Raw genomic sequence first — 22,044 nt, forward strand, 5'->3', positions numbered from 1 at the left:
CAATAATAATAATAATAATAATAATAATAATAATAATAATAATAATAATGACCTGGGCTTGAGTATTTTCATCTAAATTTAGAAAAAGTTTTTTTTTTTTTTCAAATGATCAAAACGCTTTCTTTACCGAATAAAACCTCAAAAAGGAAGTTGAAGCAAATAACAAGATGCATCAAAAAAGGAAATGTTATTATAAAATCTAAGGTCCAAGCTTGTGTACCAGATAACTAAACTGTCTGACTTTATCATGACCCTTCAATACAGATCATTTGCAATGCTGTGAGATTGCAGCGCCCTCTAGAGTGCTTTACATGAAGCAATGCTGTGATATTACAGCGCCCTCTAGAGGGCTCTACATGAAATTACTATGTGAGCGGAAGCTAACGTCATCGGCGCATGCGCACTAGGGCGGCAGATGCCTTTTCCTGTGATGGCGGAAGAGCTCCGCGCATGCGCAGAGCAGGAATGTCGTAGTTTATATTTCGCGCGGCTGCTGATTCCTGCCTGAGTTTTGTCCCGGGTGAGTGTCTAGGTTTGTGTCCTTGTCCTGTTATTGCTTCTATGGCTGCGTTTTGGTACCCTAGAGGCTCTGCTCTACGTTTCACATGGCTGTGCATCATGGGTAACGTAGTCCACAGCAGCAGGAGAGCAAGAAGCCAAGCATGAGTTAGGTAACAGGTGTGGGCGTGTCAGTGGTTACTGGTGAGCGGTGGTGGCTGAGCCTGGCACCCCAGGTGTTTCAGAACAATGTTTAATAAAAAGGTAGCCGAGCATCAAAGGGAAATGTAGTCCAGAAGCAGCTGGGGTGCAAGGGATAGCTTTACTGGGTGTTCTTGTAGCCAATATCTGGATCATGTCCTTTTCAAACCCTGTGACCAGATGTGGGGGGAAAATAAATAAATCTCAGTAGAAATGTAACTTTATAAAATTGCTACCAGCACACCCAGGGAATTGGTACATTTTAGGAAACCGCAACAACATAATACAGGGGTTATCCTATTTCTAAATGTGGTATTTCAATTGTTTTTTTTTCATACCTGCCAATTGTCCTGAGTTTACTTTGGAGCAGTCCCTAGTTATGTCTCGACATATGGCCCATGTTTTATGTATATCATCGGTTATAGCACATCTTTTAATGCTGGAGCAGTGCTGATGGGTGCATTGCCAGCCAATCCTCTTCCCAATCCTCTTCATGTATTCATTGATGAGTGGGCTTGGCATGCAATGTGCTATCCTATCCACTCAGTGTATACAGCAATGAGAGGGCTTGGAATGCAATGTGCCATCCTCTCTGCTTGGCAAATAAAACAATGAGGGGGCTTAGCATGTAATGTGCAATCCTCTCAGCTTGGCATATACAGCAGTGACAAGGCTTGGCATGCAATGTGTCATCCTCTCAGCTCTGCGTATAGAGCAGTGAAAGGGCTTGGCATGCAATGTGCTATCCTATTCTCTCAGTGTATACAGCAATGAGAGGGCTTGGAATGCAATGTGCCATCCTCTCTGCTTGGCAAATAAAACAATGAGAGGGCTTAGCATGTAATGTGCAATCCTATTCACTCTGCGTATACAGCAATGAGAGGGCTTGGCATGCAATGTGCCATCCTATTCACTCTGCGTATACAGCAATGAGAGGGCTTGGCATGCAATGTGCCATTTGATCCGTTATTGTATATACAGCAATGAGAGAGCTTGGCATGCAATGTGCCATCCTATTCACTCTGCGTAAACAGCAATGAGAGGGCTTGGCATGCAATGTGCCATTTTATCCGTTATTGTATATACAGCAATGAGAGAGCTTGGCATGCAATGTGCCATCCTATTCACTCTGCGTATACAGCAATGAGAGGGCTTGGCATGCAATGTGCCATCCTATTCACTCTGCGTATACAGCAATGAGAGGGCTTGGCATGCAATGTGCCATTTTATCCGTTATTGTATATACAGCAATGAGAGGGCTTGGCATGCAATGTGCCATCCTATTCACTCTACGTATACAGCAATGAGAGAGCTTGGCATGCAATGTGCCATCCTATTCACTCTGCGTATACAGCAATGAGAGGGCTTGGCATGCAATGTGCCATTTTATCCGTTATTGTATATACAGCAATGAGAGGGCTTGGCATGCAATGTGCCATCCTATTCACTCTACGTATACAGCAATGAGAGAGCTTGGCATGCAATGTGCCATCCTATTCACTCTGCGTATACAGCAATGAGAGGGCTTGGCATGCAATGTGCCATCCTATTCACTCTGCGTATACAGCAATGAGAGGGCTTGGCATGCAATGTGCCATTTTATCAGTTTTGTATATACAGCAATGAGAGAGTTTGGCATGCAATGCGCTATCCTATTCGCTCTGCGTATACAGCAATGAGAGGGCTTGGCATGCAATGTGCCATCCTCACCGCTTGGCATATACAGGAATGACAGGGCTTGGCATGCAATGTCCCATTGTATCCATTCTTGTATATACAGCAAGGAGAGGGCTTTGGCATGCAGTATACCATCTTGTCTTCTCCGTGCTTTGGCATGCATACTGCATCGCAGAGAGTATTGCAGATCTGTGGGGACATTTGGCTGTGATTTTTGTTTGAGAGCATGGACAGACTCCTTGGATTTGGCAGAGTTGGGAGGAATGTATCATTTACAAATGTGCCAGTGTTCAGGATAGCTGATATTGGATGCTTGGAGCGTGGCCTCATTCAGAAACATATCAGACAACGCATGTGCAGGTGACAAGAATATATTGTGAGATATGCAAGCGCCTTGAGTTCATTATGTGATTTACTCTTCACTTACTGGGAACTCTTCTGTTTTATCCCCAGAAGCAGAGAACAAAGAAGGGGCCCAGAATCTCAATTGCTCCTCTGAATCCAGGACTGTTGGGGGGGTATGCTGAATTAACCATTCATTTAGACTGCTGGGGGTTATACTGAACTGACCTGCATAACTACCAATGAGTACATGAATATGTGCAGTTCATGAGTTAATCAGACTGTGTATGTGCAAAACCAGTTTGTGTAGGACTAGACTTTTGTAAAGACCGCTCAGGCTGGAGTTTCATTCAAGAATACAAACAAAGGGAATACGATTAATTTTTTTTTTGTTGACTAAGAATAATGTTACCAATATTTCAAATTCTTCTGTGAACTGCAAATACCCACCTCTGCCACCCAGGAAGTTGTTCAGCCAATCATTGCTGTCTTGTTTTTCATGCAGATGCAAATCAAATGCCATAAACCGATGTACAGTACAGCTGAAAGCCATATAGCTTACTATTCACATCATACATAAAACCCATCAATGAAGCCATTTGTGCAGGATAAAAAAAATTAGTGTGTTATTTTGTGAGTAGGGTTTAATACTGCCTGATGAACAGCTTTCCGTAGAAATCTTGACCGCTAAACATAAAATCCTATTATTATACAACCTTTCTGGTTAATACAGCTTCACCTAACAAACAAAATAAGATAAATGTAGCATGTAGCAAAACCTGTTGTACCTTAAGTGTCCCTACACACAAATTGCATCTGGTGTGTGGGTTTCCATTTAAAGAGACATTTCGCTACCCAAATAACAACACAAATCACAGTTTAGTAGGTACACCCCAATGGAAATATGCATGCATTATATAAAAACAACTCCCAAAAAGCTGCAGATCTCTTGCCATGTCTCCGCTTCTACCCCAGCGTAGACTTTCTGTGGCTCTCCAATCCCAGATTTTCTAATTCAGCTCACTGAGAATTCTTTGCAAGCCAGGTGCTCTGGACAACTGCCTGCCTCTTGAGTTTAGCTCCACTGAGCTAAGCAACCAGGAAGTAACAAAACCTCTTGTCTGATTGACAACCAAGGGGATGTAACCAGGTAAATGTATAAAAGTGTACATTTCTGTCGACATCTGCACTTTTTATAAAATGACAAAAAGAAGATACATTCTTCACACATAAAACACTTCAACTTAGGTCTGGAGTGTCCCTTTAACTCAGAGTCCCAAAGATGGAGGTCAGTGAATAGTGCAATGCAGTGGGAAGGACGCAGACAAACCACAACATTTCTATTCACAGTGATGTGGAATTCATTCTGTATTTGTCAGGGTTGGTACAATTTTCTGAAGCAGAAAAGTATCAGGCCAAGTGAAGGGGAGCGTCATTGATAATATTGAAGCAAGAAACTGGGAGGGATTGGGGGGAACAGATGTAGATGGGCTTATATGGCTGCATTTTTTTTTTATTGTAGGTTTCCCACTTGAAAATGGTGATGAATGACAGCCATAGGCGTTTCATTCAAGTGCTGATGTCCCATGGAATAATGGAAGCCTCGGCTGTACGGAAGTTGCATAGGCATTGCTGTGAAATACACAAAGGTCAGTACCTGTCCGTGTCCACTTACCAGTAGCGCTGCAACATTAAAACTTCATAATGTAGTGTGTTTGTAGATTTTTCTGTAGTAACAACCTTTTTTTTTTTTTTTTAATTATTGATTGGTTAAAGCAGTCTTGTTATAATTATTGTGAAAAGGATACTTGTTGGAAAGTTTCTAGGGAAGAAGGCAAACATTTACAAGCCCTTTGTTAGAAAACAGTCTTTTAGTTGCAGATATCTTAAATGAATTGGTACGGTCTGCATCCGCAGTAAAAGTATCTATATGAAGATGGCAATCACTCAATGTTTCTGGGAAAAGTACCAGAGCATTGGCAGCAGGCAAGTACAGACATCCTTAAGATCTGGATGTAAATCAAGAAGGAAAAAAAGTCTGCTTTCAGGAAAATATGTTGAAGAATAGAATCTTTACTTTTTTTATAATAAAAACCAATTAATCAAGCTCAGAATACGCACAGAACGTGTAAGGTACTTTTTCTACATAACTTGCGTGGTGTAGATTGACTTTTACTTACTGGATAAAGGGTTATGTTTTTATTATAAAGAACAAGGATTTTATCTTGACTTTTTCCTCCAATGAGCTGTCTATTTGATGTTTTTTTTTTATTTATTTTTTTTTTAGGTTATGCGGACTTATTTTTAAACACTTCAACAGGTTTTTTTCGGTCCGTTAAGAAAGTATAATGTGTCCGAAGGTAGACCCGGGCTGCACGCATGTTGACTGCTGCTAAAAAGCTCTTGCATCAACAGAAATACCTGGCATTTTGCTTCTTTGGCATTAACATTTTTAACCATTCTAGACTGAAGTTTGCAATTTGGATTTCATTTCACTATGGTTAATAGTTTGGCAAATAAACAGATATAGTTAATAGTTTTGCATTCCAGGGTTTTATACATTTTATGTTGGAGTATTTGGTTTTATCTTAATTCCCGTTCTAGCGTTCATCCATGAGTCTCAGACAGGAGTAAGCAACATACCAGTTATTAGAAATATGTTTATACTCCTGGACATTTACAAAAGTGAGAATTGGGAAGAATTCTAAACTCAAGTCCAAAGTATCCAAACTTGAAAAGTATTCCAAGTCAGCTTTGTTCCAGTTTGACTTCTTAAACGTGAAAATCCATTTGTCAATTCTCACTTCAGTGAATATCCCTGAGTTTTTCCCTTGAATTGTGAGTCTAGAAATCAATTTTATTGTTTTGTTTTTTCCAGTTCATTACGTGCATGACAAATTAGACGATTTTATTGATGTTATAAACAAGCACTTGAAGCCTGTATTTATGGAAATAAGGAAAAGATTTGGTGAAGATGATGGGAAACGATACTATGCCCTGGTGAGTGGATAAAAAAACATTGGTTATGTTTTCACCTATATTTTTCAGTTGATGGAGTAAAAAATAATTATTGGGGTCCATATGACCCCTGTTCTGGCTTTTTTCAATAAACTGAATAAAACACCATGCTGGGAATTGCGCATTCACTACACAGTGGAAGAGCAATTCATTTAAAATGCAACATAGCGTCCTTTCCCGGCTAATCATAGCAGCATCATTTATTGGTAGTTCTGCCCTCAGGACCAGAACAGGACAGGAAATAGAATTCAAAAATGTATAAAGGGTCCTTCCGTCCCTCACACACCAGTTTGTTTGTTTGTTTTCTGTTCTCAGACAGACAGGAATAAAAAAAAAAAAGTAAGTCTTTATTTTTATTGTGCAAGTGTTAACAAAAATGTTTGAAACGCCACGACAGCTATAACAAGCCTAATAGAAACGGGCTAAAGATATTATCAGCATGGCCTTCATAGAAGCTGAATTAATTTTTTTTTTTTTTATTGAAATAACAAAATAAGAGACGTGTAAACTAAAAAATTGTATGGCACATAGAGTAGTCATGCATATTTTTAGGAAATTTATAGAATAACATGCGGACAGGCAAGTCTAAGTGAAGTGACCGAGAGAGACATGCGTGGTACATCTCTAGTACAAGGGTCTATAGTGTGCTAGGGTATCTACTACAAGGAGTACTAAAGAACATGCTAAACTGTGATTGTAATATAACCTGTTAAGTGTATACTAGACTGCCTGTAACTGATAGAAACAGTAATGGTACCACTGGACAAGAGCCCCCAAAGCGACATCAGCAAAATAAAACTGGATGATTGCCCGCTGGGGAGATATTTGACAGGGTGAGACTGCATAGCTCTGCACCGGGCCCCTCACATAGCTCTGTAAGCGGCCCCTCACAAAAGATCGCCAGACCACCCATACCCCCAGTTTGTCCTGTGGGAGATTGCAGAGTAAAGTCCCAGCAGGCAGACATTGTCAGCGTAATGTGCTCAATACGCGCCATAGAAACATAGAATGTGACGGCAGATAAGAACCATTCGGCCCATCTAGTCTGCCCAATTTTCTAAATACTTTCATTGGTCCCTGGCCTTATCTTATAGTTAGGATAGCCTTATGCCTATCCCACGCATGCTTAAACTCCTTTACTGTGTTAACCTCTACCACTTCAGCTGGAAGGCTATTCCATGCATCCACTACCCTCTCAGTAAAGTAATACTTCCTGATATTATTTTTTAAACCTTTGTCCCTCTAATTTAAGACTATGTCCTCTTGTTGTGGTAGTTTTTCTTCTTTTAAATTTAGTCTCCTCCTTTACTGTGTTGATTCCCTTTATGTATTTAAATGTTTCTATCATATCCCCCCTGTCTCGTCTTTCCACCAAGCTATACATGTTAAGATCCTTTAACCTTTCCTGGTAAGTTTTATCCTGCAATCCATGAACCAGTTTAGTAGCCCTTCTTTGAACTCTCTCTAAGGTATCAATATCCTTCTGAAGATAGGGTCTCCAGTACTGTGTACAGTATTCCAAGTGAGGTCTCACAGTGTTCTGTACAATGGCATGAGCACTTCCCTCTTTCTACTGCTAATACCTCTCCCTATACAACCAAGCATTCTGCTAGCAGTTCCGGTCCTTCAATGAGCCGTGATGGTTGGGGTTTACTTGGTGGTCTTAGCTTTGGTGTTCACCCTCCAGGGTATAGGGTTGCAATGGAGACTTCCACTTGGCTTGAGGCTTGGGTAAGCGAGAGGCAGCAGCTAGGCACAGGCGTCAAATGTGCTGTGCGGGCATGAGCTCTTACAGACGCTCCAGGATATGTTGGCTCGGTAGCGAGACCTTTTGGGCGAAGGTATAGCTCAGGGTGTGTCAGGCCGTCTTCCCTCTGTTGGCCGAGTGGTGGGTGTGGTGACATTCACAGTGGGGCCGATCAAGTAGGAGTTACTGCGGCGGCCTTCTTAGTTCCAGGGCATCGGGGCACTCTCAGCCAATCTTGCCGACATCAGCCTCGGACCCGTCCAGCGGGCACTGGGATACCCCCTTCGGTCTAAAGGCAGCCAGGTAGGTGAATAGGGCGGCGGCCCTCCATCCTGCTCTTCCCCTGAGCTCCAAAGCTTTGTGTAACCTGGGGGTGGGCACTGAAGCTCCCGATCTCGGGGGCAGCAGTGGCGCCAACAACTGTCTGTGTGCTGTACTGTTCGTTAAGTCAGCATGGTGGTCAGGCCCAGCCCCCCGAATTTCCTATTTTTTAATATTTTTGTTTTTTGGCCACTTTTTTATTATTTTATTTATTTGTTTTGTGCACCACGAGTTTCCCATACAAAGTTCAGCCTCCCTTGACTAAAGATCCCAGTAATCAGCCTGTTTAGAATAGTTTCAAATTTAGGTATTTGAACGACTAAGAGGGAATCTTATATCTTTATTCAAGTCCTCTTGCCCATGGGAATATAAAAAGTTTCAGAAGAAATTAAAGTGATACTGTAGTGCCAGGAATGCAAAGCTGTATTTCTGGCACTACCGATCCATCTGCCTCCCTCGTGCCACCTCCTACCCAGTATAAAAAGGGTTAAAAACTCCTATATTTACTTATCTTTTCCCAGCGCAGATGTCCTTCGGCGCTGGGTCGAAGCTGCGCCCCCTCCTCTGTCACGTGATGAGCAAGGTCTAATGTGAATGCGCGGCAAATGCCGTGTGCGCATTAGACCTCCCCGTAGGAAAGCATTGAATCAATTCTTTCCTATGGGAAAAGTCTGACGCAGGAGGTCCTCATGCAGAGCGTGAGGGCGTCCAGTGTCAGATAACGGACCAAAAGTCTGTCTGGATTCTGGAAACCCTCTAGTGGCTGTCTGGTAGACAGCATTTGAGGGCAGACTTAGTGCTGCAATGTAAACATCGCAGTTCTCTGGAACTGCAATGTTTTACATTGCAGCACTATGTGCAAAAGGGACACAGCACCCAGACCACCTCAATGAGCTGAAGTGGTCTGGGTGCCTACAGTGTCCCTTTAAAGTGCATCTATTATAGGACATAAAAATGTTAAGTCCCTGTCTATCCCCCAGCAATGAGTATCTGCTTATTTCTCTTGTATTTTCTCTCTTTGTCTATTTTCTTCTGAATGCAGTAGTTTTTTACCTGTGTTATGTGCTCCTTTCAATATTGGCCTCTAAGTATGCTCGCCGGCTCCTTTTGTGGGTTTTTATGTAGCCATTAGTTCATTTTGGCACAAATACACTGACGTCCTGTTTGCACGAATGCGCCTGCGTTAGATTATTTAATTGCTAGTCACGTCGGAATTACAGCAAGCCACTGATGGGGCATAAGCCCTAAGTGGTTGGATCTATAGTTTAAATAGCTTCAGGAATTTTCTAAATTGTGAAAACACCCATTTCCACCAGTCACTGTGAAAAAATAAGTTTCTAGATCTACCTTCATCTGTGTTAGGTCTGTCTCATTTCAGTAAATATTAAATTAAAAGTTCCATATGTCATTTGAACAACTGCTCCATTATTTGTTTAGCAGACACCAAATTGCTCCAAATTTAACTGTGCAATTTTCTGAAGTGATCTCTGCATTTCATGTAGTTAATGCCCAAATTACAATTACGGGTCAAATTCTGGTATTTTAACTGAATTTTGCATTTCTGGGATTCCTTTGGAGAAAATGTACTTATGTAAGATCATTGCACCTGTCAGAGCTAATTTAAATATTATGAAATGGGAGCACCTTAAGGGGTTAAAGCATTTTATTTCTGAATGAAAAACACTCCAGAAGATGACAGGATATATGTTACAGCATCACATAATATGAACATCTGCTACTCTGTGCATCATGTCAAAGTATTTGACCACTAAGGCTTCTATTCCCATCTCATTCCTCAAGGTGCACCGACAGTCTGTGATTTAGGCATATCTTAATTATTTTCCTATGGGGATACTGACAAAACCTGGACCTCTGGGTTGGGAATTCATGTAACCTGTGTAGTTGGCAGCTAATGTCGTTTGGAGAAATGTTGAGAAGAAGTTAAAAATTAAATCTCAAAGCTGTAATTGCAAAGTACATTGTTACGTTGGCTTTAAAAAATAATGTTCCCCCTTCCTAGGTGAACACTGTGGAAAATGACGTTGCTAAAATGGCTACAGATTATGCCGAAAATGAGCTTGAGCTGTTCAGAAGAGCTGTAAGTGTTTGCTTAGCATACAAATAGTGCAGTGTTGGTGGCTCAGGTTTTACACCTACAAATAATGAAATGAGTTCTGGTTCTAGAATAACCGGGCGTGTTTACTGTATTTTTTGGCATGGCCTCATGGAAGTCGTGGTTTTGGAACAGTTGGGGATTTAATGTAGCAGCGACCCTAATTTTTTTTTTTGTTTTTTTTTTGTTTCCGTAAATGTCTATAGATGTATAGCTTTCCTGTGCATTGTGAGAGTTTTACTTTAGTTTGCTGAAGAACCAGCCATGATATCTGTCAATTTCAATTACAATAGTTAAATTGCACGAACATTCCAAGCCAGCTAGATTCTCAATTTTTGCCACGGATTTGCCCTAAAATCGGAAATGTACTTAGAATTTCTGACAATTCACACTTCAGTGAATAACCATATGTCTCTTTATGAGTGATGCATATGCAGATATAAGTGTAATTTTCTAAGTTGTGTGCCATTTGTAAAGATAATATATTCTATGTAAGGTAGGTTGAAATGTGTGTTATAAATATCTTGTGCTAGTTTGTTCTACTTGTGAGCCTAATATGGTGGAGCATTTTCTGAATATCTTGGGCACATGAACGAAAAATACAGATTAAAACACAAGTAATGTAGGTATTTTGTTTACATTTACAGTTGGACTTAATTATAGAGTCTACCAATGGTTTTGCATCCTCCACCTATATATTGAACCTGGCTGACAATCTGCAGAACAAGAAGATGAGGAAAAAAGAGGCAGAACAATTGTTGCAAAGATTTGTTCAAGACAAATGGCTTATTGAGGTTAGTGGTTTAACAAAAAGTAACACATGTTGAAAATATAATGGAAAATGAATGTGATAAACACAATTCAAAAAATATATAGTCTGAGAACTAAATAATTCAAATTATTATTAGTTCATTTAGAACGATTTAATTTGTCTTCCATGTTAAAATTGGTTATTGAGGTATTGTGGCACAGTGGTGGGCTTTACACGATATGATGATACAGTTCCACCATATGGCCATATTTGTTTGCTGAGATAGATGATTTTAAGTAGCCTTGTAATATGTAAAACTATTAATGTTCGGGGTGATCCAATTCCCCCTTTTTTTGCTATGTGATGTTAAAGGGGCACTATAGTCCCCAAAACAAATACAGCTTAAAGGGACACTATAGTCACCAAAAATGTTTAGCTCAATGAAGCAGTTTTCGTATATAGATCATGCCCCTGCAGTCTCACTGCTCAATTCTCTGCAATTTTAATAGTTAAATAACTTTGTTTATGCAGCCCTTGTCACACCTCCCTGCATGGAACTTACACAGCCTTCCTAAACACTTCCTGTAAGAGTCATCTAATGTTTACACTTCCTTTATTGCAAATTTTGTTTAATATAGAATTTCTTATCTCCTGCTCTGTTAATAGCTTGCTTGGAAATAGCTAGTAATATCTTGAAAATTAAAACATTTTTTTTTCCATGCAGGCTGTGTGAGTCAGAGCCAGGGGAGGTGTGACTAGAGCTGCATAAACAGAAACAAAAGTTATTTAACTAAAAAAATGGCAGTGAATTGAGCAGTGAAACTCCAGTGTCCAATGATCAATACACAAAAACTGCTTCAATAAGTTAGTTGTCTTGGTGACTACGATATACCTTTAATGTAGTTGTTCTGGTGTCTATAGTTCAGAGTCTCCACACTCTGGATACATTGAATCATTGAATAATGTCAGCCAAAGAGGTGGATCAGGGGTGGGGCCAGCACCAGTGGACCACCGTGGCGATGGAAATAAGGTAAGTTTTAACCCTTTCTAAGGGAGGGTAAGCCTCCTAATTGGTGTTTTTTACACTACAGGGTCAGGAATTCATGTTTTTGTTCCTGACCCTATAGTGTTCCTTTAAGTATGTGTATGTGGGTTGCTTGTAGTATTAGGTGTGTAGTAATGTCTCTTTGGTGCTTTTAGTGTGTTTGTTGGGAGCTGTGGGAATGTATGTTTGGGGGATGTCTGAGCTGCACCTTTCATAGTCATGGCAGTAGTTACCTGCTGTAATTTTTTACCATTTCCTCTCAGTTTGGGTTGTATACCTCTGATGGGGGACCAGGTAGAAACCTGATATTGTCACAGATATAAGTCCTCTATTGTGGCATTATGTTTGAGATTCCACTGGTTACAAAGCTAGGGCTAGTAGAAATCTCGTGAAAAGCTTGTTTTATTGATGCATTTTGAGAAATGAACAGATGTAAAATAAGCATAAAATTATTCACTTTCTGACTCGGAAATGCAACATAAACAGATTGGAGATCAAGCTCTTTTGTCAGACATTTGCAAGATTCATCTTTAACACAATCTCTTACTTTCCAAAAAACTGACTAGGGCGGCCCTGAGGACAAACCAAACATTATTTTTTCCAAAAGTCAATTAGCCTGACATCATGATGGTTAAACAAAGCAAACTAAAAGACTGTTAGCACAATTAGACTTGGGGGGGGGGATGGGGTGGGGAGGGGGAGGGGGGGGGGGGGGACGACACTACTATCACATACCACCTACAAGAGATAGTGGTTTCCTTTGCTGATTTTCTATACTTGCTGTCTAAAATATGACCGTAAGAAAACAAACTTTACTCCAGACAAACCAGCTTGCATAACCTTGCCTTTCGGATAGGGAACTACCTCAACCTACACGCAAATGTTAGACCTTGATATTTTAAGAGCCCTTAAAAATATGAAGAGCTTTAACCCCTTAGTGACCAGACCGTTTTTCAATTTTCTTACCGTTAAGGACCAGGGCTGTTTTTACATATCTGTTGTGTTTGTGTTTAGCTGTAATTTTCCTCTTACTCATTTACTGTACCCACACATATTATATACCTTTTTTCTCTACTTTATTAATTCACTTTTCTCTCCGGCGAGGACTTGGGTTTGTGTCTCAGATGACTTCAGCTGAACTCATACTTACAAATAAAATATTAAAATAACCAGAAGGGCAGTCCAGGAAAGCGAACTAAAGTCAAGGGCCATTGTAAGTCACCTGCTATCCAACTCCTTGAAATAAGGAATAAGGAATAACCCTTAAAGATATAAACACAAGATAAAACAGGGTCCCTCTGCTGCTGCCAAGGAATCCTAAGGAGGGAGATAAATGAGGGATCATGAAGCCCTACCTTTATTGAAATCTAAGGTGATATACAGGATAAGTAGATAAAAGAGTCCAATAAATATGAAAAAGGGAAAATTGTAGTAAGGTGCTATGAGGGTATATGTATCAATCAGTCTCTGCAAGACACACAAAGAAATCAGGATTATCAAGACCATAAACCACCATAGAATCTCGAGTCGCACAACAGAAATGAGAGGTAGGGCAAACAGGTAAGGAGTATTGGCTCTGCTTAGCCGAATGTTTTCCGGACCACTGCCTCTGATCTCTTCCTCGTTCCAGGTGGTGAACTGTTTCTGCTACATCCAACTAGTGTGATTCTAAATTTCCTTGTAAATCTATCTTCATTTGGGTATGACTGTCTCCTGTTTTGGTAGTCAAAACGCTCTGCTAGAGATGGAAGTGTTGTCTGTCATGTTATTGTGGAAGAAATAAATCACAATGCAATACGATTCTTTATTGATTTCAGAGGGATGGGGAATATACACTTCACACTCGCTGCCTGATGGAAATGGAACACTATATGCGAAACAATTACCCAGATTTGATGAAAATTTGCAATATTTGCCGTGACATAACAATTCAGGTAATGTTTTCTTCTGTGACCTAAAAATGTAATAACGTATATCAAATCTGAGGTTTTTGAAAAGAGTAGCATTTACAGATTTTATACACTGATCAGCCACAACTTTAAAACCACTGACAGGTGAAGCAAATAACATTGATTATATTGTTACATCAGTCAAGGGGTGAGATATTTTAGGCAGAAAGTGAACAGTCAGTTCTTGAAATCCAGGTGTTGGAAGTAGGAAAAATAGGCAAGTGATAAGATCTGAATGACTTTGAAAAGGACCAAATAGTGATGACTAGATACTGGGCCAGAGCATCTCCAAAACGGCAATGTTCCCGGTATGCAGTGGTTAGTACCTACTAGTAGTGGTGCAAGGAAGGACAACCGGCGAACCGGCATCAGGGTCATGGGTGCCCAAGGCTCATTGATGCATGTGGGGAGCGAAGGGTAGCGCTTCTTGTCATATTACGCAAAAGAGCTACAGTAGCTCAAATTGCTGAAAAACTTAATGCTGAACATGATAGAAAGGTGTCAGAACACATAGTGCATATGGGGCTACGTAGTCACAGACCGGTCAGAATGCCCATGATGACTCCTGTTCCCTGCTGAAAGCACCCTCAATGTGGATGTGAGTGTCAGAACTGGACAATAGAGCAATGGAAGAAGGTTGCCTGGTCGGATGAATCACATTTTATTTTAGATCAGGGGAATGGCTGGGTTTTTGTGCATTGTTTACTTGGGGAAGAGATGGCGACAGGATGCACTATGGGAAGGAGGCAGGCTGGCGGAGGCAGTGTTATGCTCTGGGGAATGTTCTGTTGGGAAACCTTGTGTCCTAGCATTCTGTGAATGTTACTTTGACACCTACCACCTGCCTAGAGATGATTGCAGACCATGTTACATCCCTTCATGGCAATTGTGGTTCCCTGATGGCAGTGGCATCTTTCAGCAGGATAATGCACCTGACACATTTCAGAATTTTTTCAGGAATGGTGTAAGGAACATGACAACGAGTTCCAGGTCAATGAAGTGGTCTGGGTGCCAGGTCCCTCTAGTTTTAACCCTGCAGCTGAAAACATAGCAGTTTCAGAGAAACTATGTTTACACTGTAGGGTTAATCCAGCCTCTAGTGGCTGTCTCCCTGACAGCAGCTAGAGGCCGCTTCCGCGATTCTCACTGTAAAAATCGCAGTGAGAAGACGCCAGCATCCATAGGAAAGCATTGAGTAATGCTTTCCTATGGGCGTTTTTAATGTGCGCGCGGCTCTGGCCAAGCATGCACATTCGGCTCCACTCGTGAGCCAACGTCGGAGGGGGAGGAGAGGTCACCAGCGTTGAGGGAGCCCGGCGCTGGAGAAAGGTAACCCCTTCTGGGGGGCCCTGAGGGTGGGGGGGTGGGGGGGACCTTAGGACTACATAGTGCCAGGATAATGAGTTTGTCCTTTAAAGGAATCTGCTGCTAATGTCTTGGTGCCTAATACCAGGACACGTTCAGAGGTATTGTTGAGTCCATGCCTTAACGCATCAAAAGTTTTTTTTTTTTGTGTTTTGGAGATTGAGGGGGACTTACACGATATTAGGTAGGTGGTTCTAATGTTGTAGCTGATCAGTGTGTGATTGTTAATTGAAAGAACACATTTTGAGAAGTTTTAATACACGTGTTATGAAACAGTCTCCATTTTAGTCGTAATGGTGTGGAGGGGAATTATGTATGTAGATGTAAAATAACAGATGAACTTAGTAACTTGTAATACATTTATATTGGAATAACAGAATTTAGGAATGACAAGCTTTTGGGAGATTTTCCCTTTCTGAAGTCTAAGGCACTTTAAAATGCTTTAAGGACCAAATGCTACATTATGCTGTCATTGCCTCCTTATTTTAGTTTATTTACCTAATTATTTAGCTCCAGCCCTACAGAAAGTAACTCAATGGGTAATTCTATTTCAGAATAGGATCCTTGAAAAGAACAAGTAATTTTGAGGACTGCCATTGGTCCTTAAGACCAGTGAAATGCAGGAGAGACAAGTCTCATTACATATGCATGTAGCTGTGATCTTATTTTGAAGTACTATCTTATATAAAAGCCTTTAATAATTTACCCTTTACAGCTCTTTTATATGTCTATGTGATACTGTCATTGACCAGAACATGTACGGATAAAAATTTTATATTAGTCCCAGTCTGATATAAAGTTAGACTGTTAAGCTTGCAAAGTAATTATTCATGTAATTTCTTTAAGTATATCTAGTGTATCTACTGTAGTGTTGATACATATTGTATTGTCGAATAGTTTGATATTGCTGTCTTACGGATCCCTTTATAATGTTCTTTCTAAAGAGCCAGGCTTGTGTTGTCTGTGGGATCTACATTCACCTACCATGTGTGGAGAAGTACTTTAAAGGACATGCAGAGCCTAGTTGTCCTCAATGCAGTGAACCGTGGGCTCATGAAATTCCAGGTTAGTTGGTTATACATGGTGGATTTGTTTCCATTTTGTAGATTGTACTTCAGTTGTTCTGTGCTACGTGAATTTAGTACATACCACTCCAAATCATTTTGTTTTGCACCTTTGGTAGTTTCAGGTGCTTGATGGTTGTTAAAACATAAACACATTCTTTTTGTTGTAAGAAGTACCTGAATATACCTCATAAAAGCAACAACCTTCATAGATTGTTTGTTACAAAATATGAGAGAGTTTCCGACCCGTGGAGATCCATACCCTAAAAGCATTATCCAAAGGCCATTGGGTACATGTCAGTTGCCCAATGCATGGGTACCAATATTTTACTGAACCTGTGCCCAAGATAAGTCATAGTAGCCATTGCATGATTTATTATATTTTTGTGTCAATATGATTAGGGTTTTGCATATAATCACATTGCTATGTTTTTCTGTCACAATTGCCTTCTGAATTGAACAATAAGCGTGACGTCACAGTATGTGATGGTACGAGAGTCAGGATGTAAAATTCCCGGCTCTCATACCCATACTTAAGCCGTGCTTCCAAGCCCTTTAATAAGTGAACTAAAGGATTTTCACGGCAAGGAGAGGGGGGCAGGACTGCAAGTACTATAACAACTTCAATAAAATTAAGTTGTTAAAGTGTCTCTTTAAATTTAGATACAGATTTCAGCTATCTGGCAACACTGACATATTTTTAGCTTATTTTGGTCAAGAATTGCAAGTTCTGAAAATGATTATATATGAAGGATGTCTGGATTTTGCAGTCTGCATGGCCCTGTATTGAACCGGTTGGTTTTGCCTCATTCGGTACAGGGTCATTTGGAGTTTACACTGCACTACAGTAACCACACCACACTACAGCACACTCTTTTAGTGTATATCGGAGTCATTAAGGTAACAGTCATATTCTCTCTGATTTGCTTTATTAAAAAAAAAAAACTGCTTGCATAACAGGTTGTCTCTTTTTTTTTTGTCCTTTTTTTGTTATTCTAAAACCTTGCTTATCCACACAGATTTAAACCAGGCTGATTCGCAAAGCTCACCGATACCCTCCACTTCGAAAAATGGTCCAGTTCACACTCAAGAGAGAAGATTGCACAAAACTCAATCGAACTTAAGGAGCAGACGATAAGAACAAACTTAGATACATTCTTCTTAAGAGAGCTCAGGGAGTTTTACAGGGTTATTCACTGAAGTGAATTTCAAATTGAAGGCCACAGCAGCTGAAGTGGAGACACGGCTGAGTTTGCGAATTTTTCCAGTTTAGCTAGTTTGAGCTTAAATTTGAAATTGATTTTGAATTCTCACTTTGGTGAATAACCCTGTTAGTGTTTTTCCCTCTATCAAAGCCATACAATTTAAATTTTCTTATTATTGTTAGAACCTGCTCACAGTCCGTAAACATAATTTGTTCCATTGAGTTAAGTGTATTCGCTTGCACAATTGGCCTTAGAGACCATAGAAGTTTAACCCGTTGCTTCTAAAGAACTGGTATTATTTGTTTTGACTTCAATGAGCATTCCTAAGTTTTGCAAAGAACAATTTCAATAAAATAGATCTAACAATGTGTCACGTATTCATTCGCTTATAAAAAATTTGGTTAATGACATTTACTGTCCACACAGGAAAAGTTGTGCCGAGCAGCACCCTAATCCACAGAAGGGTTAATGCTGAGCAGCAATTATGCAAATGAAACCTGGTAACTGACTTTGGGGTCAAAGGCCGGTTACAGCCTATCAGATCTAGAGGAGGGATATTTAGGCCCAAATCTCATCCTGCTCAGTGCCCTGTCGTGGTTTCCCTTGTGGTTGTCCGAGAGTGCGTTCCTGTTTATAGTTTTCTATCTGTTTTTTTACTTTGGCTTTGTTTACTGACTTCTCTATATTCTGGTATCCTGACTCCTGGCTTTCCTCATCGCATGGATGGCAGGCTTTTGAGTGTCCTTGCAAAGAAAGGTGGCTATATTGGTCACTGATTTGTTTTTGAATGTCAGAAATGTATATTTGTGAATGTTGAGATGTTATATTGGTTTCACTGGTAAAAATAAATAATTGAAATGGGTATATATTTGTTTTTTGTTAAGTTGCCTAATAATTATGCACAGTAATATTCACCTGCACACACAGATATCCCCCTAAAATAGCTATAACTAAAAACAAACTAATTGATATGGGTGTATATGGTGTACAGAATATCCTCCCAAAGGCAGTTTTTCTGCTGTCTATTACAGCAACAACAGTGAACTCACTGTATTTGTGCATCTCACACTTTGTTAGAGGACTATATAAATGTAGTGACCGATTCTCTGCTATGATGATGATGCACTGTCAATGAAGCTAACATGTCAACATGTTGGGATAGGTGCACTCTAATTCGGGAAGATTCCCCCAAGCAGGTCTATTCCCGTAGGCAAGGAGATGAGTACATTAGCATATCACTATGCCTAAAAGGGGGCTCCCAGCACTGAAGAGAAGTATTTTATTAACGTTTTCTAAAGCAATTAAGTATCTAATTTTAGCTTTGTAATAAATTGTATATATTCTTTACTTATGAAGATTTTATAAGTTAACGTACACTTTAACTCATCTAGATTGTAAGCTTGTTCGATCAGGGTCTTCATTAATATGTTGTTCCTGTCAAAATCTGTAATAGTTTTTAATTTGATCAAAAGAAATAAAAACAAGGTTCCTTAAGACCCAATAAATCCTTTAAGTGGGGGAACAGGATAATACAAATAATGAAACTCCTAACCTTTATTGAAAATTAAGGGTAATATGATAAAAATAACTTCAAAAATGTAATTACACAAAATACCCAAGAAAATAAAAGGGATCCCTCAAACAGCGCAAGACCACAAATACTACAATTTGTCAATGCAAACTGGACTACTGCCACAACAATGAGTGTATAGGATCCAAGTGGTTAACAGGATGATGATTGACTGTTTATTCAAATAACAGCTGTATGTATGGAGGGATGAACGGAAGAGATATAAAGTCCCCCGACACTTGTAAAATTAGTAATACCAGAACTCCTACCGAAATTGTGAAATAATGTGAACACCCAATATAAAGAACACATCTTTACAGACCCAGTCATTTAACAAATGGAATGCTCAACTGAATTTCCAAACCTGCATTAAGCAGAACGTTTTATGCTGGCATAATGTCTTTCAGGGTCAGATTATGAAGACCTCAAAATACAATATTTGGTTCTTAAAGGACCACTATAGGCTCCCAGACCACTTCAGCTTAATGGAGAGGTCTGGGTGCCAGGTACAGCTAGGATTAACCCTTTCTTCTATAAACATAGCAGTTTCAGAGAAACTGCTATGTTTACATATGGGTTAATCCAGCCTCTAGTGGCTGTCTCATTGACAGCCAATAGAGGCGCTTCCGCGCTTCTCACTGTGATTTTCACAGTGAGAAGATGCCAGCGTCCATAGGAAGGCATTGAGAATGCTGCCGCGCATGCGCATTCAGCCGATGACAGCGATATGGAGGAGGAGAGTTCCCCGCCTGGTGCTGGAAAAAGAGGTAGATTTAACCCCTTCCATCCCCTAGAGCCCGGCGGGAGGGGGGCCCTGTGGGTGGGGGCACCCTCAGGGCATTATAGTGCCAGAAAAACGAGTGTGTTTTCCTGGCACTATAGTGGTCCTTTAAGGTGTTAAAGACTTATGCAAAGCATGTCCACACAGTCTTTGTGTATTTTTCATGTACTTATTGACATGTTCACTGGAGGACTCAATAAAGCCAAATCCTTGATTATTTCCTCTTACGATAACTCTACAGAGCTGTAATTCACAATAGAATTTGCAGTTTATTCTTAAGTAAAACTGAACAAACTAGACTCTACAGTTTAAGGCTGCATTTTGTATCCTTGCTTTTCGATTTCAAATGACTGACATTCGTGTACAAAAGAAAGAGCAGGCATCAGCTATTACCTGTTACGGAATGCAGTTTGATAACTTTGTATTCAATTTTTTTTTCTGAGATAAAGACATTTTTTCCTGCGTGGCCTTGTTTGCCTGCTGTGTTTTACAACCTGTAAGTGATTGGTTACAATGTTTCCAGTAGCTGGCTATCAAGCAATGGAATTTACTAATTAATTTGAACATGTTTTTAGAAGGGTTGATAGGCAAGAAGTAAAGTACAATTAACTAATAATCTTCCATCTCCTGGTTCCTAAAATCGATGCCATATACACGTCCCCTAATAGGGGACGTAACAGGGATTAAACTGTTAAGAATAGTACTACTTAACACACCATTCCTATCTGGTGGCACATTAGATTGCACGCGCAGTGCCCCAAATTTGAAGTAGGAGGACCGACCAAGCATCTTTTTCCATCTCCTGGTTCCTAAAATCAATGCCATATACACGTCCCCTGATAGGGGATGTAATAAGTGGGGGGATGTGATTAACAGCCAAACTGTATGCCAATGAAGTGTTATTGTGTTCTAATACAGGGATTCAAGCCCCCATTCTACCCTTAGGCAATAATGGAGTCCTCTGTGAAGCACATGGCCTTTCACCAGGCAAAATCAGTTGGGTTGTTGATAAACTCCTCCTCCATTCCCTTCCAGTGCAATCCCCCTTCCCCCAGGAGGCACTCTGGTTCTGTTACATCCTAAGGGATTGACTAAGGGAGGTGTGTCCAGCAGAAGGAGGGGCTAACCTGTTTAAAGCCCTGTGAATAGCAAATTTTCTCTCTTTTTGGAATTACCTCTCTTCACCCTCACCTTCTCTTTCTCTCCCCTCTCCCCACTATACACACCCACTCTCTCTCTTACTCTTAGCTGACGATCAATGGAGTGGTAACTGTATCATGTGTCTATGCCTGTTTTGTTATGTTAATTTAGCCTACTTTCCATTGAGTCAATGATTAGTTTTTAGTAGCAACATATACTAGCCTATTTCAAATGTATATGTATTGTTTATTTGTTTAATTAGCCTCTCTTTATAAATATTATTGAATTGCCGAAAGCAAGGAGTGTGGACTCTGACTTTACACTCAGTTTTTAAGTTATTAGTTTAAGTTATTATTTTTAGTTATTAATGTTATTATTAATTCCAAGTTTATTCCAACTTGCTAGTTAAACGCTTATTACAGGGGACGTAACAGGGATTAAACTGATAAGAATAGTACTACTTAACACACCACTCCTATCTGGTGGCACATTAGATTACATGCGCAATGCCCCAAATTTGAAGTAGGACGACCAACCAAGCATCTTTTTCCATCTCCCGGTTCCTAAAATCGATGCCATATACACGTCCCCTGATAGGGGACATAACAGGGATTAAACTGATAGGAATAGTACTACTTAACACACCTTATAATAACGCAAAGAGAGGCAAAGCAGAGAGAGGAGTCTGAAGAAGAGGAGTCAGAGGAGGAAGGTGGCTTTGAGGAGGTGGAAGACCAAACACAGCAGGCGTCCCAGGGGGCTTGTTGTCACCTTTCGGGGACCCTTGGTGTTGTACGTGGCTGGGTGGAGGAAAAGACCTTCAATGACATCAATGAGGACAAGGAACGGGACATGGCTAGCTTGGTATCCAACCTTGTGCAAATGGGGAGTTTGCGGTTGTGCAAATGGACTGTTTGCGGTGCGTTAAACGGGGAGTTTGGTCTGTCATTGTGAAGCGGGCGTAACCCTTACACTACCTGATCGATACAACATCATACCTGATGTTTTAAAGCACGTTATTCCAAACAATTTAGGTGTCAGACCTTCCGGCATTCGCTAACCGTGGACTTCCGGGTTCTCGGAGCGCGGCCACTCCCCCTCCTATGACGTGGTCGTTCCCAGGGTTCATAGAGAGTCCGCGTCAACACCACAGTGCTGGATCAACTCGAAAGCTCCCGCGAACTTCAAACTGAATATTTACTTCTACTGTGTATCGGACCCGGACTGTTTAATCATTTACCCTCCTTCTCCTCTCCT

The 22,044-nt window shown here is 40.4% G+C and overlaps 1 protein-coding gene across 1 annotated transcript; it reads left to right on the forward strand.

The window, feature by feature from the left end:
• The first annotated feature begins 495 nt into the window (after positions 1-495).
• Positions 496-17,562, forward strand: NSMCE1 (NSE1 homolog, SMC5-SMC6 complex component). Its single transcript, XM_063428904.1, has 8 exons — positions 496-520; positions 4,241-4,367; positions 5,597-5,718; positions 9,825-9,902; positions 10,565-10,711; positions 13,531-13,647; positions 15,972-16,092; positions 17,111-17,562. The coding sequence occupies exons 2-8, from the start codon at positions 4,256-4,258 to the stop codon at positions 17,227-17,229; spliced, it is 816 nt and encodes a 271-aa protein (XP_063284974.1). The 5' UTR covers positions 496-520; positions 4,241-4,255; the 3' UTR covers positions 17,230-17,562.
• The last annotated feature ends 4,482 nt before the right edge of the window (positions 17,563-22,044 follow it).

The sequence above is a fragment of the Pelobates fuscus genome, chromosome 8 (assembly GCF_036172605.1).
Source record: "Pelobates fuscus isolate aPelFus1 chromosome 8, aPelFus1.pri, whole genome shotgun sequence".
Lineage (NCBI taxonomy): Eukaryota > Metazoa > Chordata > Amphibia > Anura > Pelobatidae > Pelobates > Pelobates fuscus.

Bases quoted from the DNA above. Each gene is read 5' to 3' on its own strand.
- NSMCE1 (XM_063428904.1), top strand. From the start codon at position 4,256: ATGGTGATGAATGACAGCCATAGGCGTTTCATTCAAGTGCTGATGTCC. The intron at 10,712-13,530 runs GTTAGTGGTTTA...TATTGATTTCAG, and splicing joins AAGACAAATGGCTTATTGAG to AGGGATGGGGAATATACACT. The intron at 16,093-17,110 runs GTTAGTTGGTTA...TTATCCACACAG, and splicing joins GTGGGCTCATGAAATTCCAG to ATTTAAACCAGGCTGATTCG.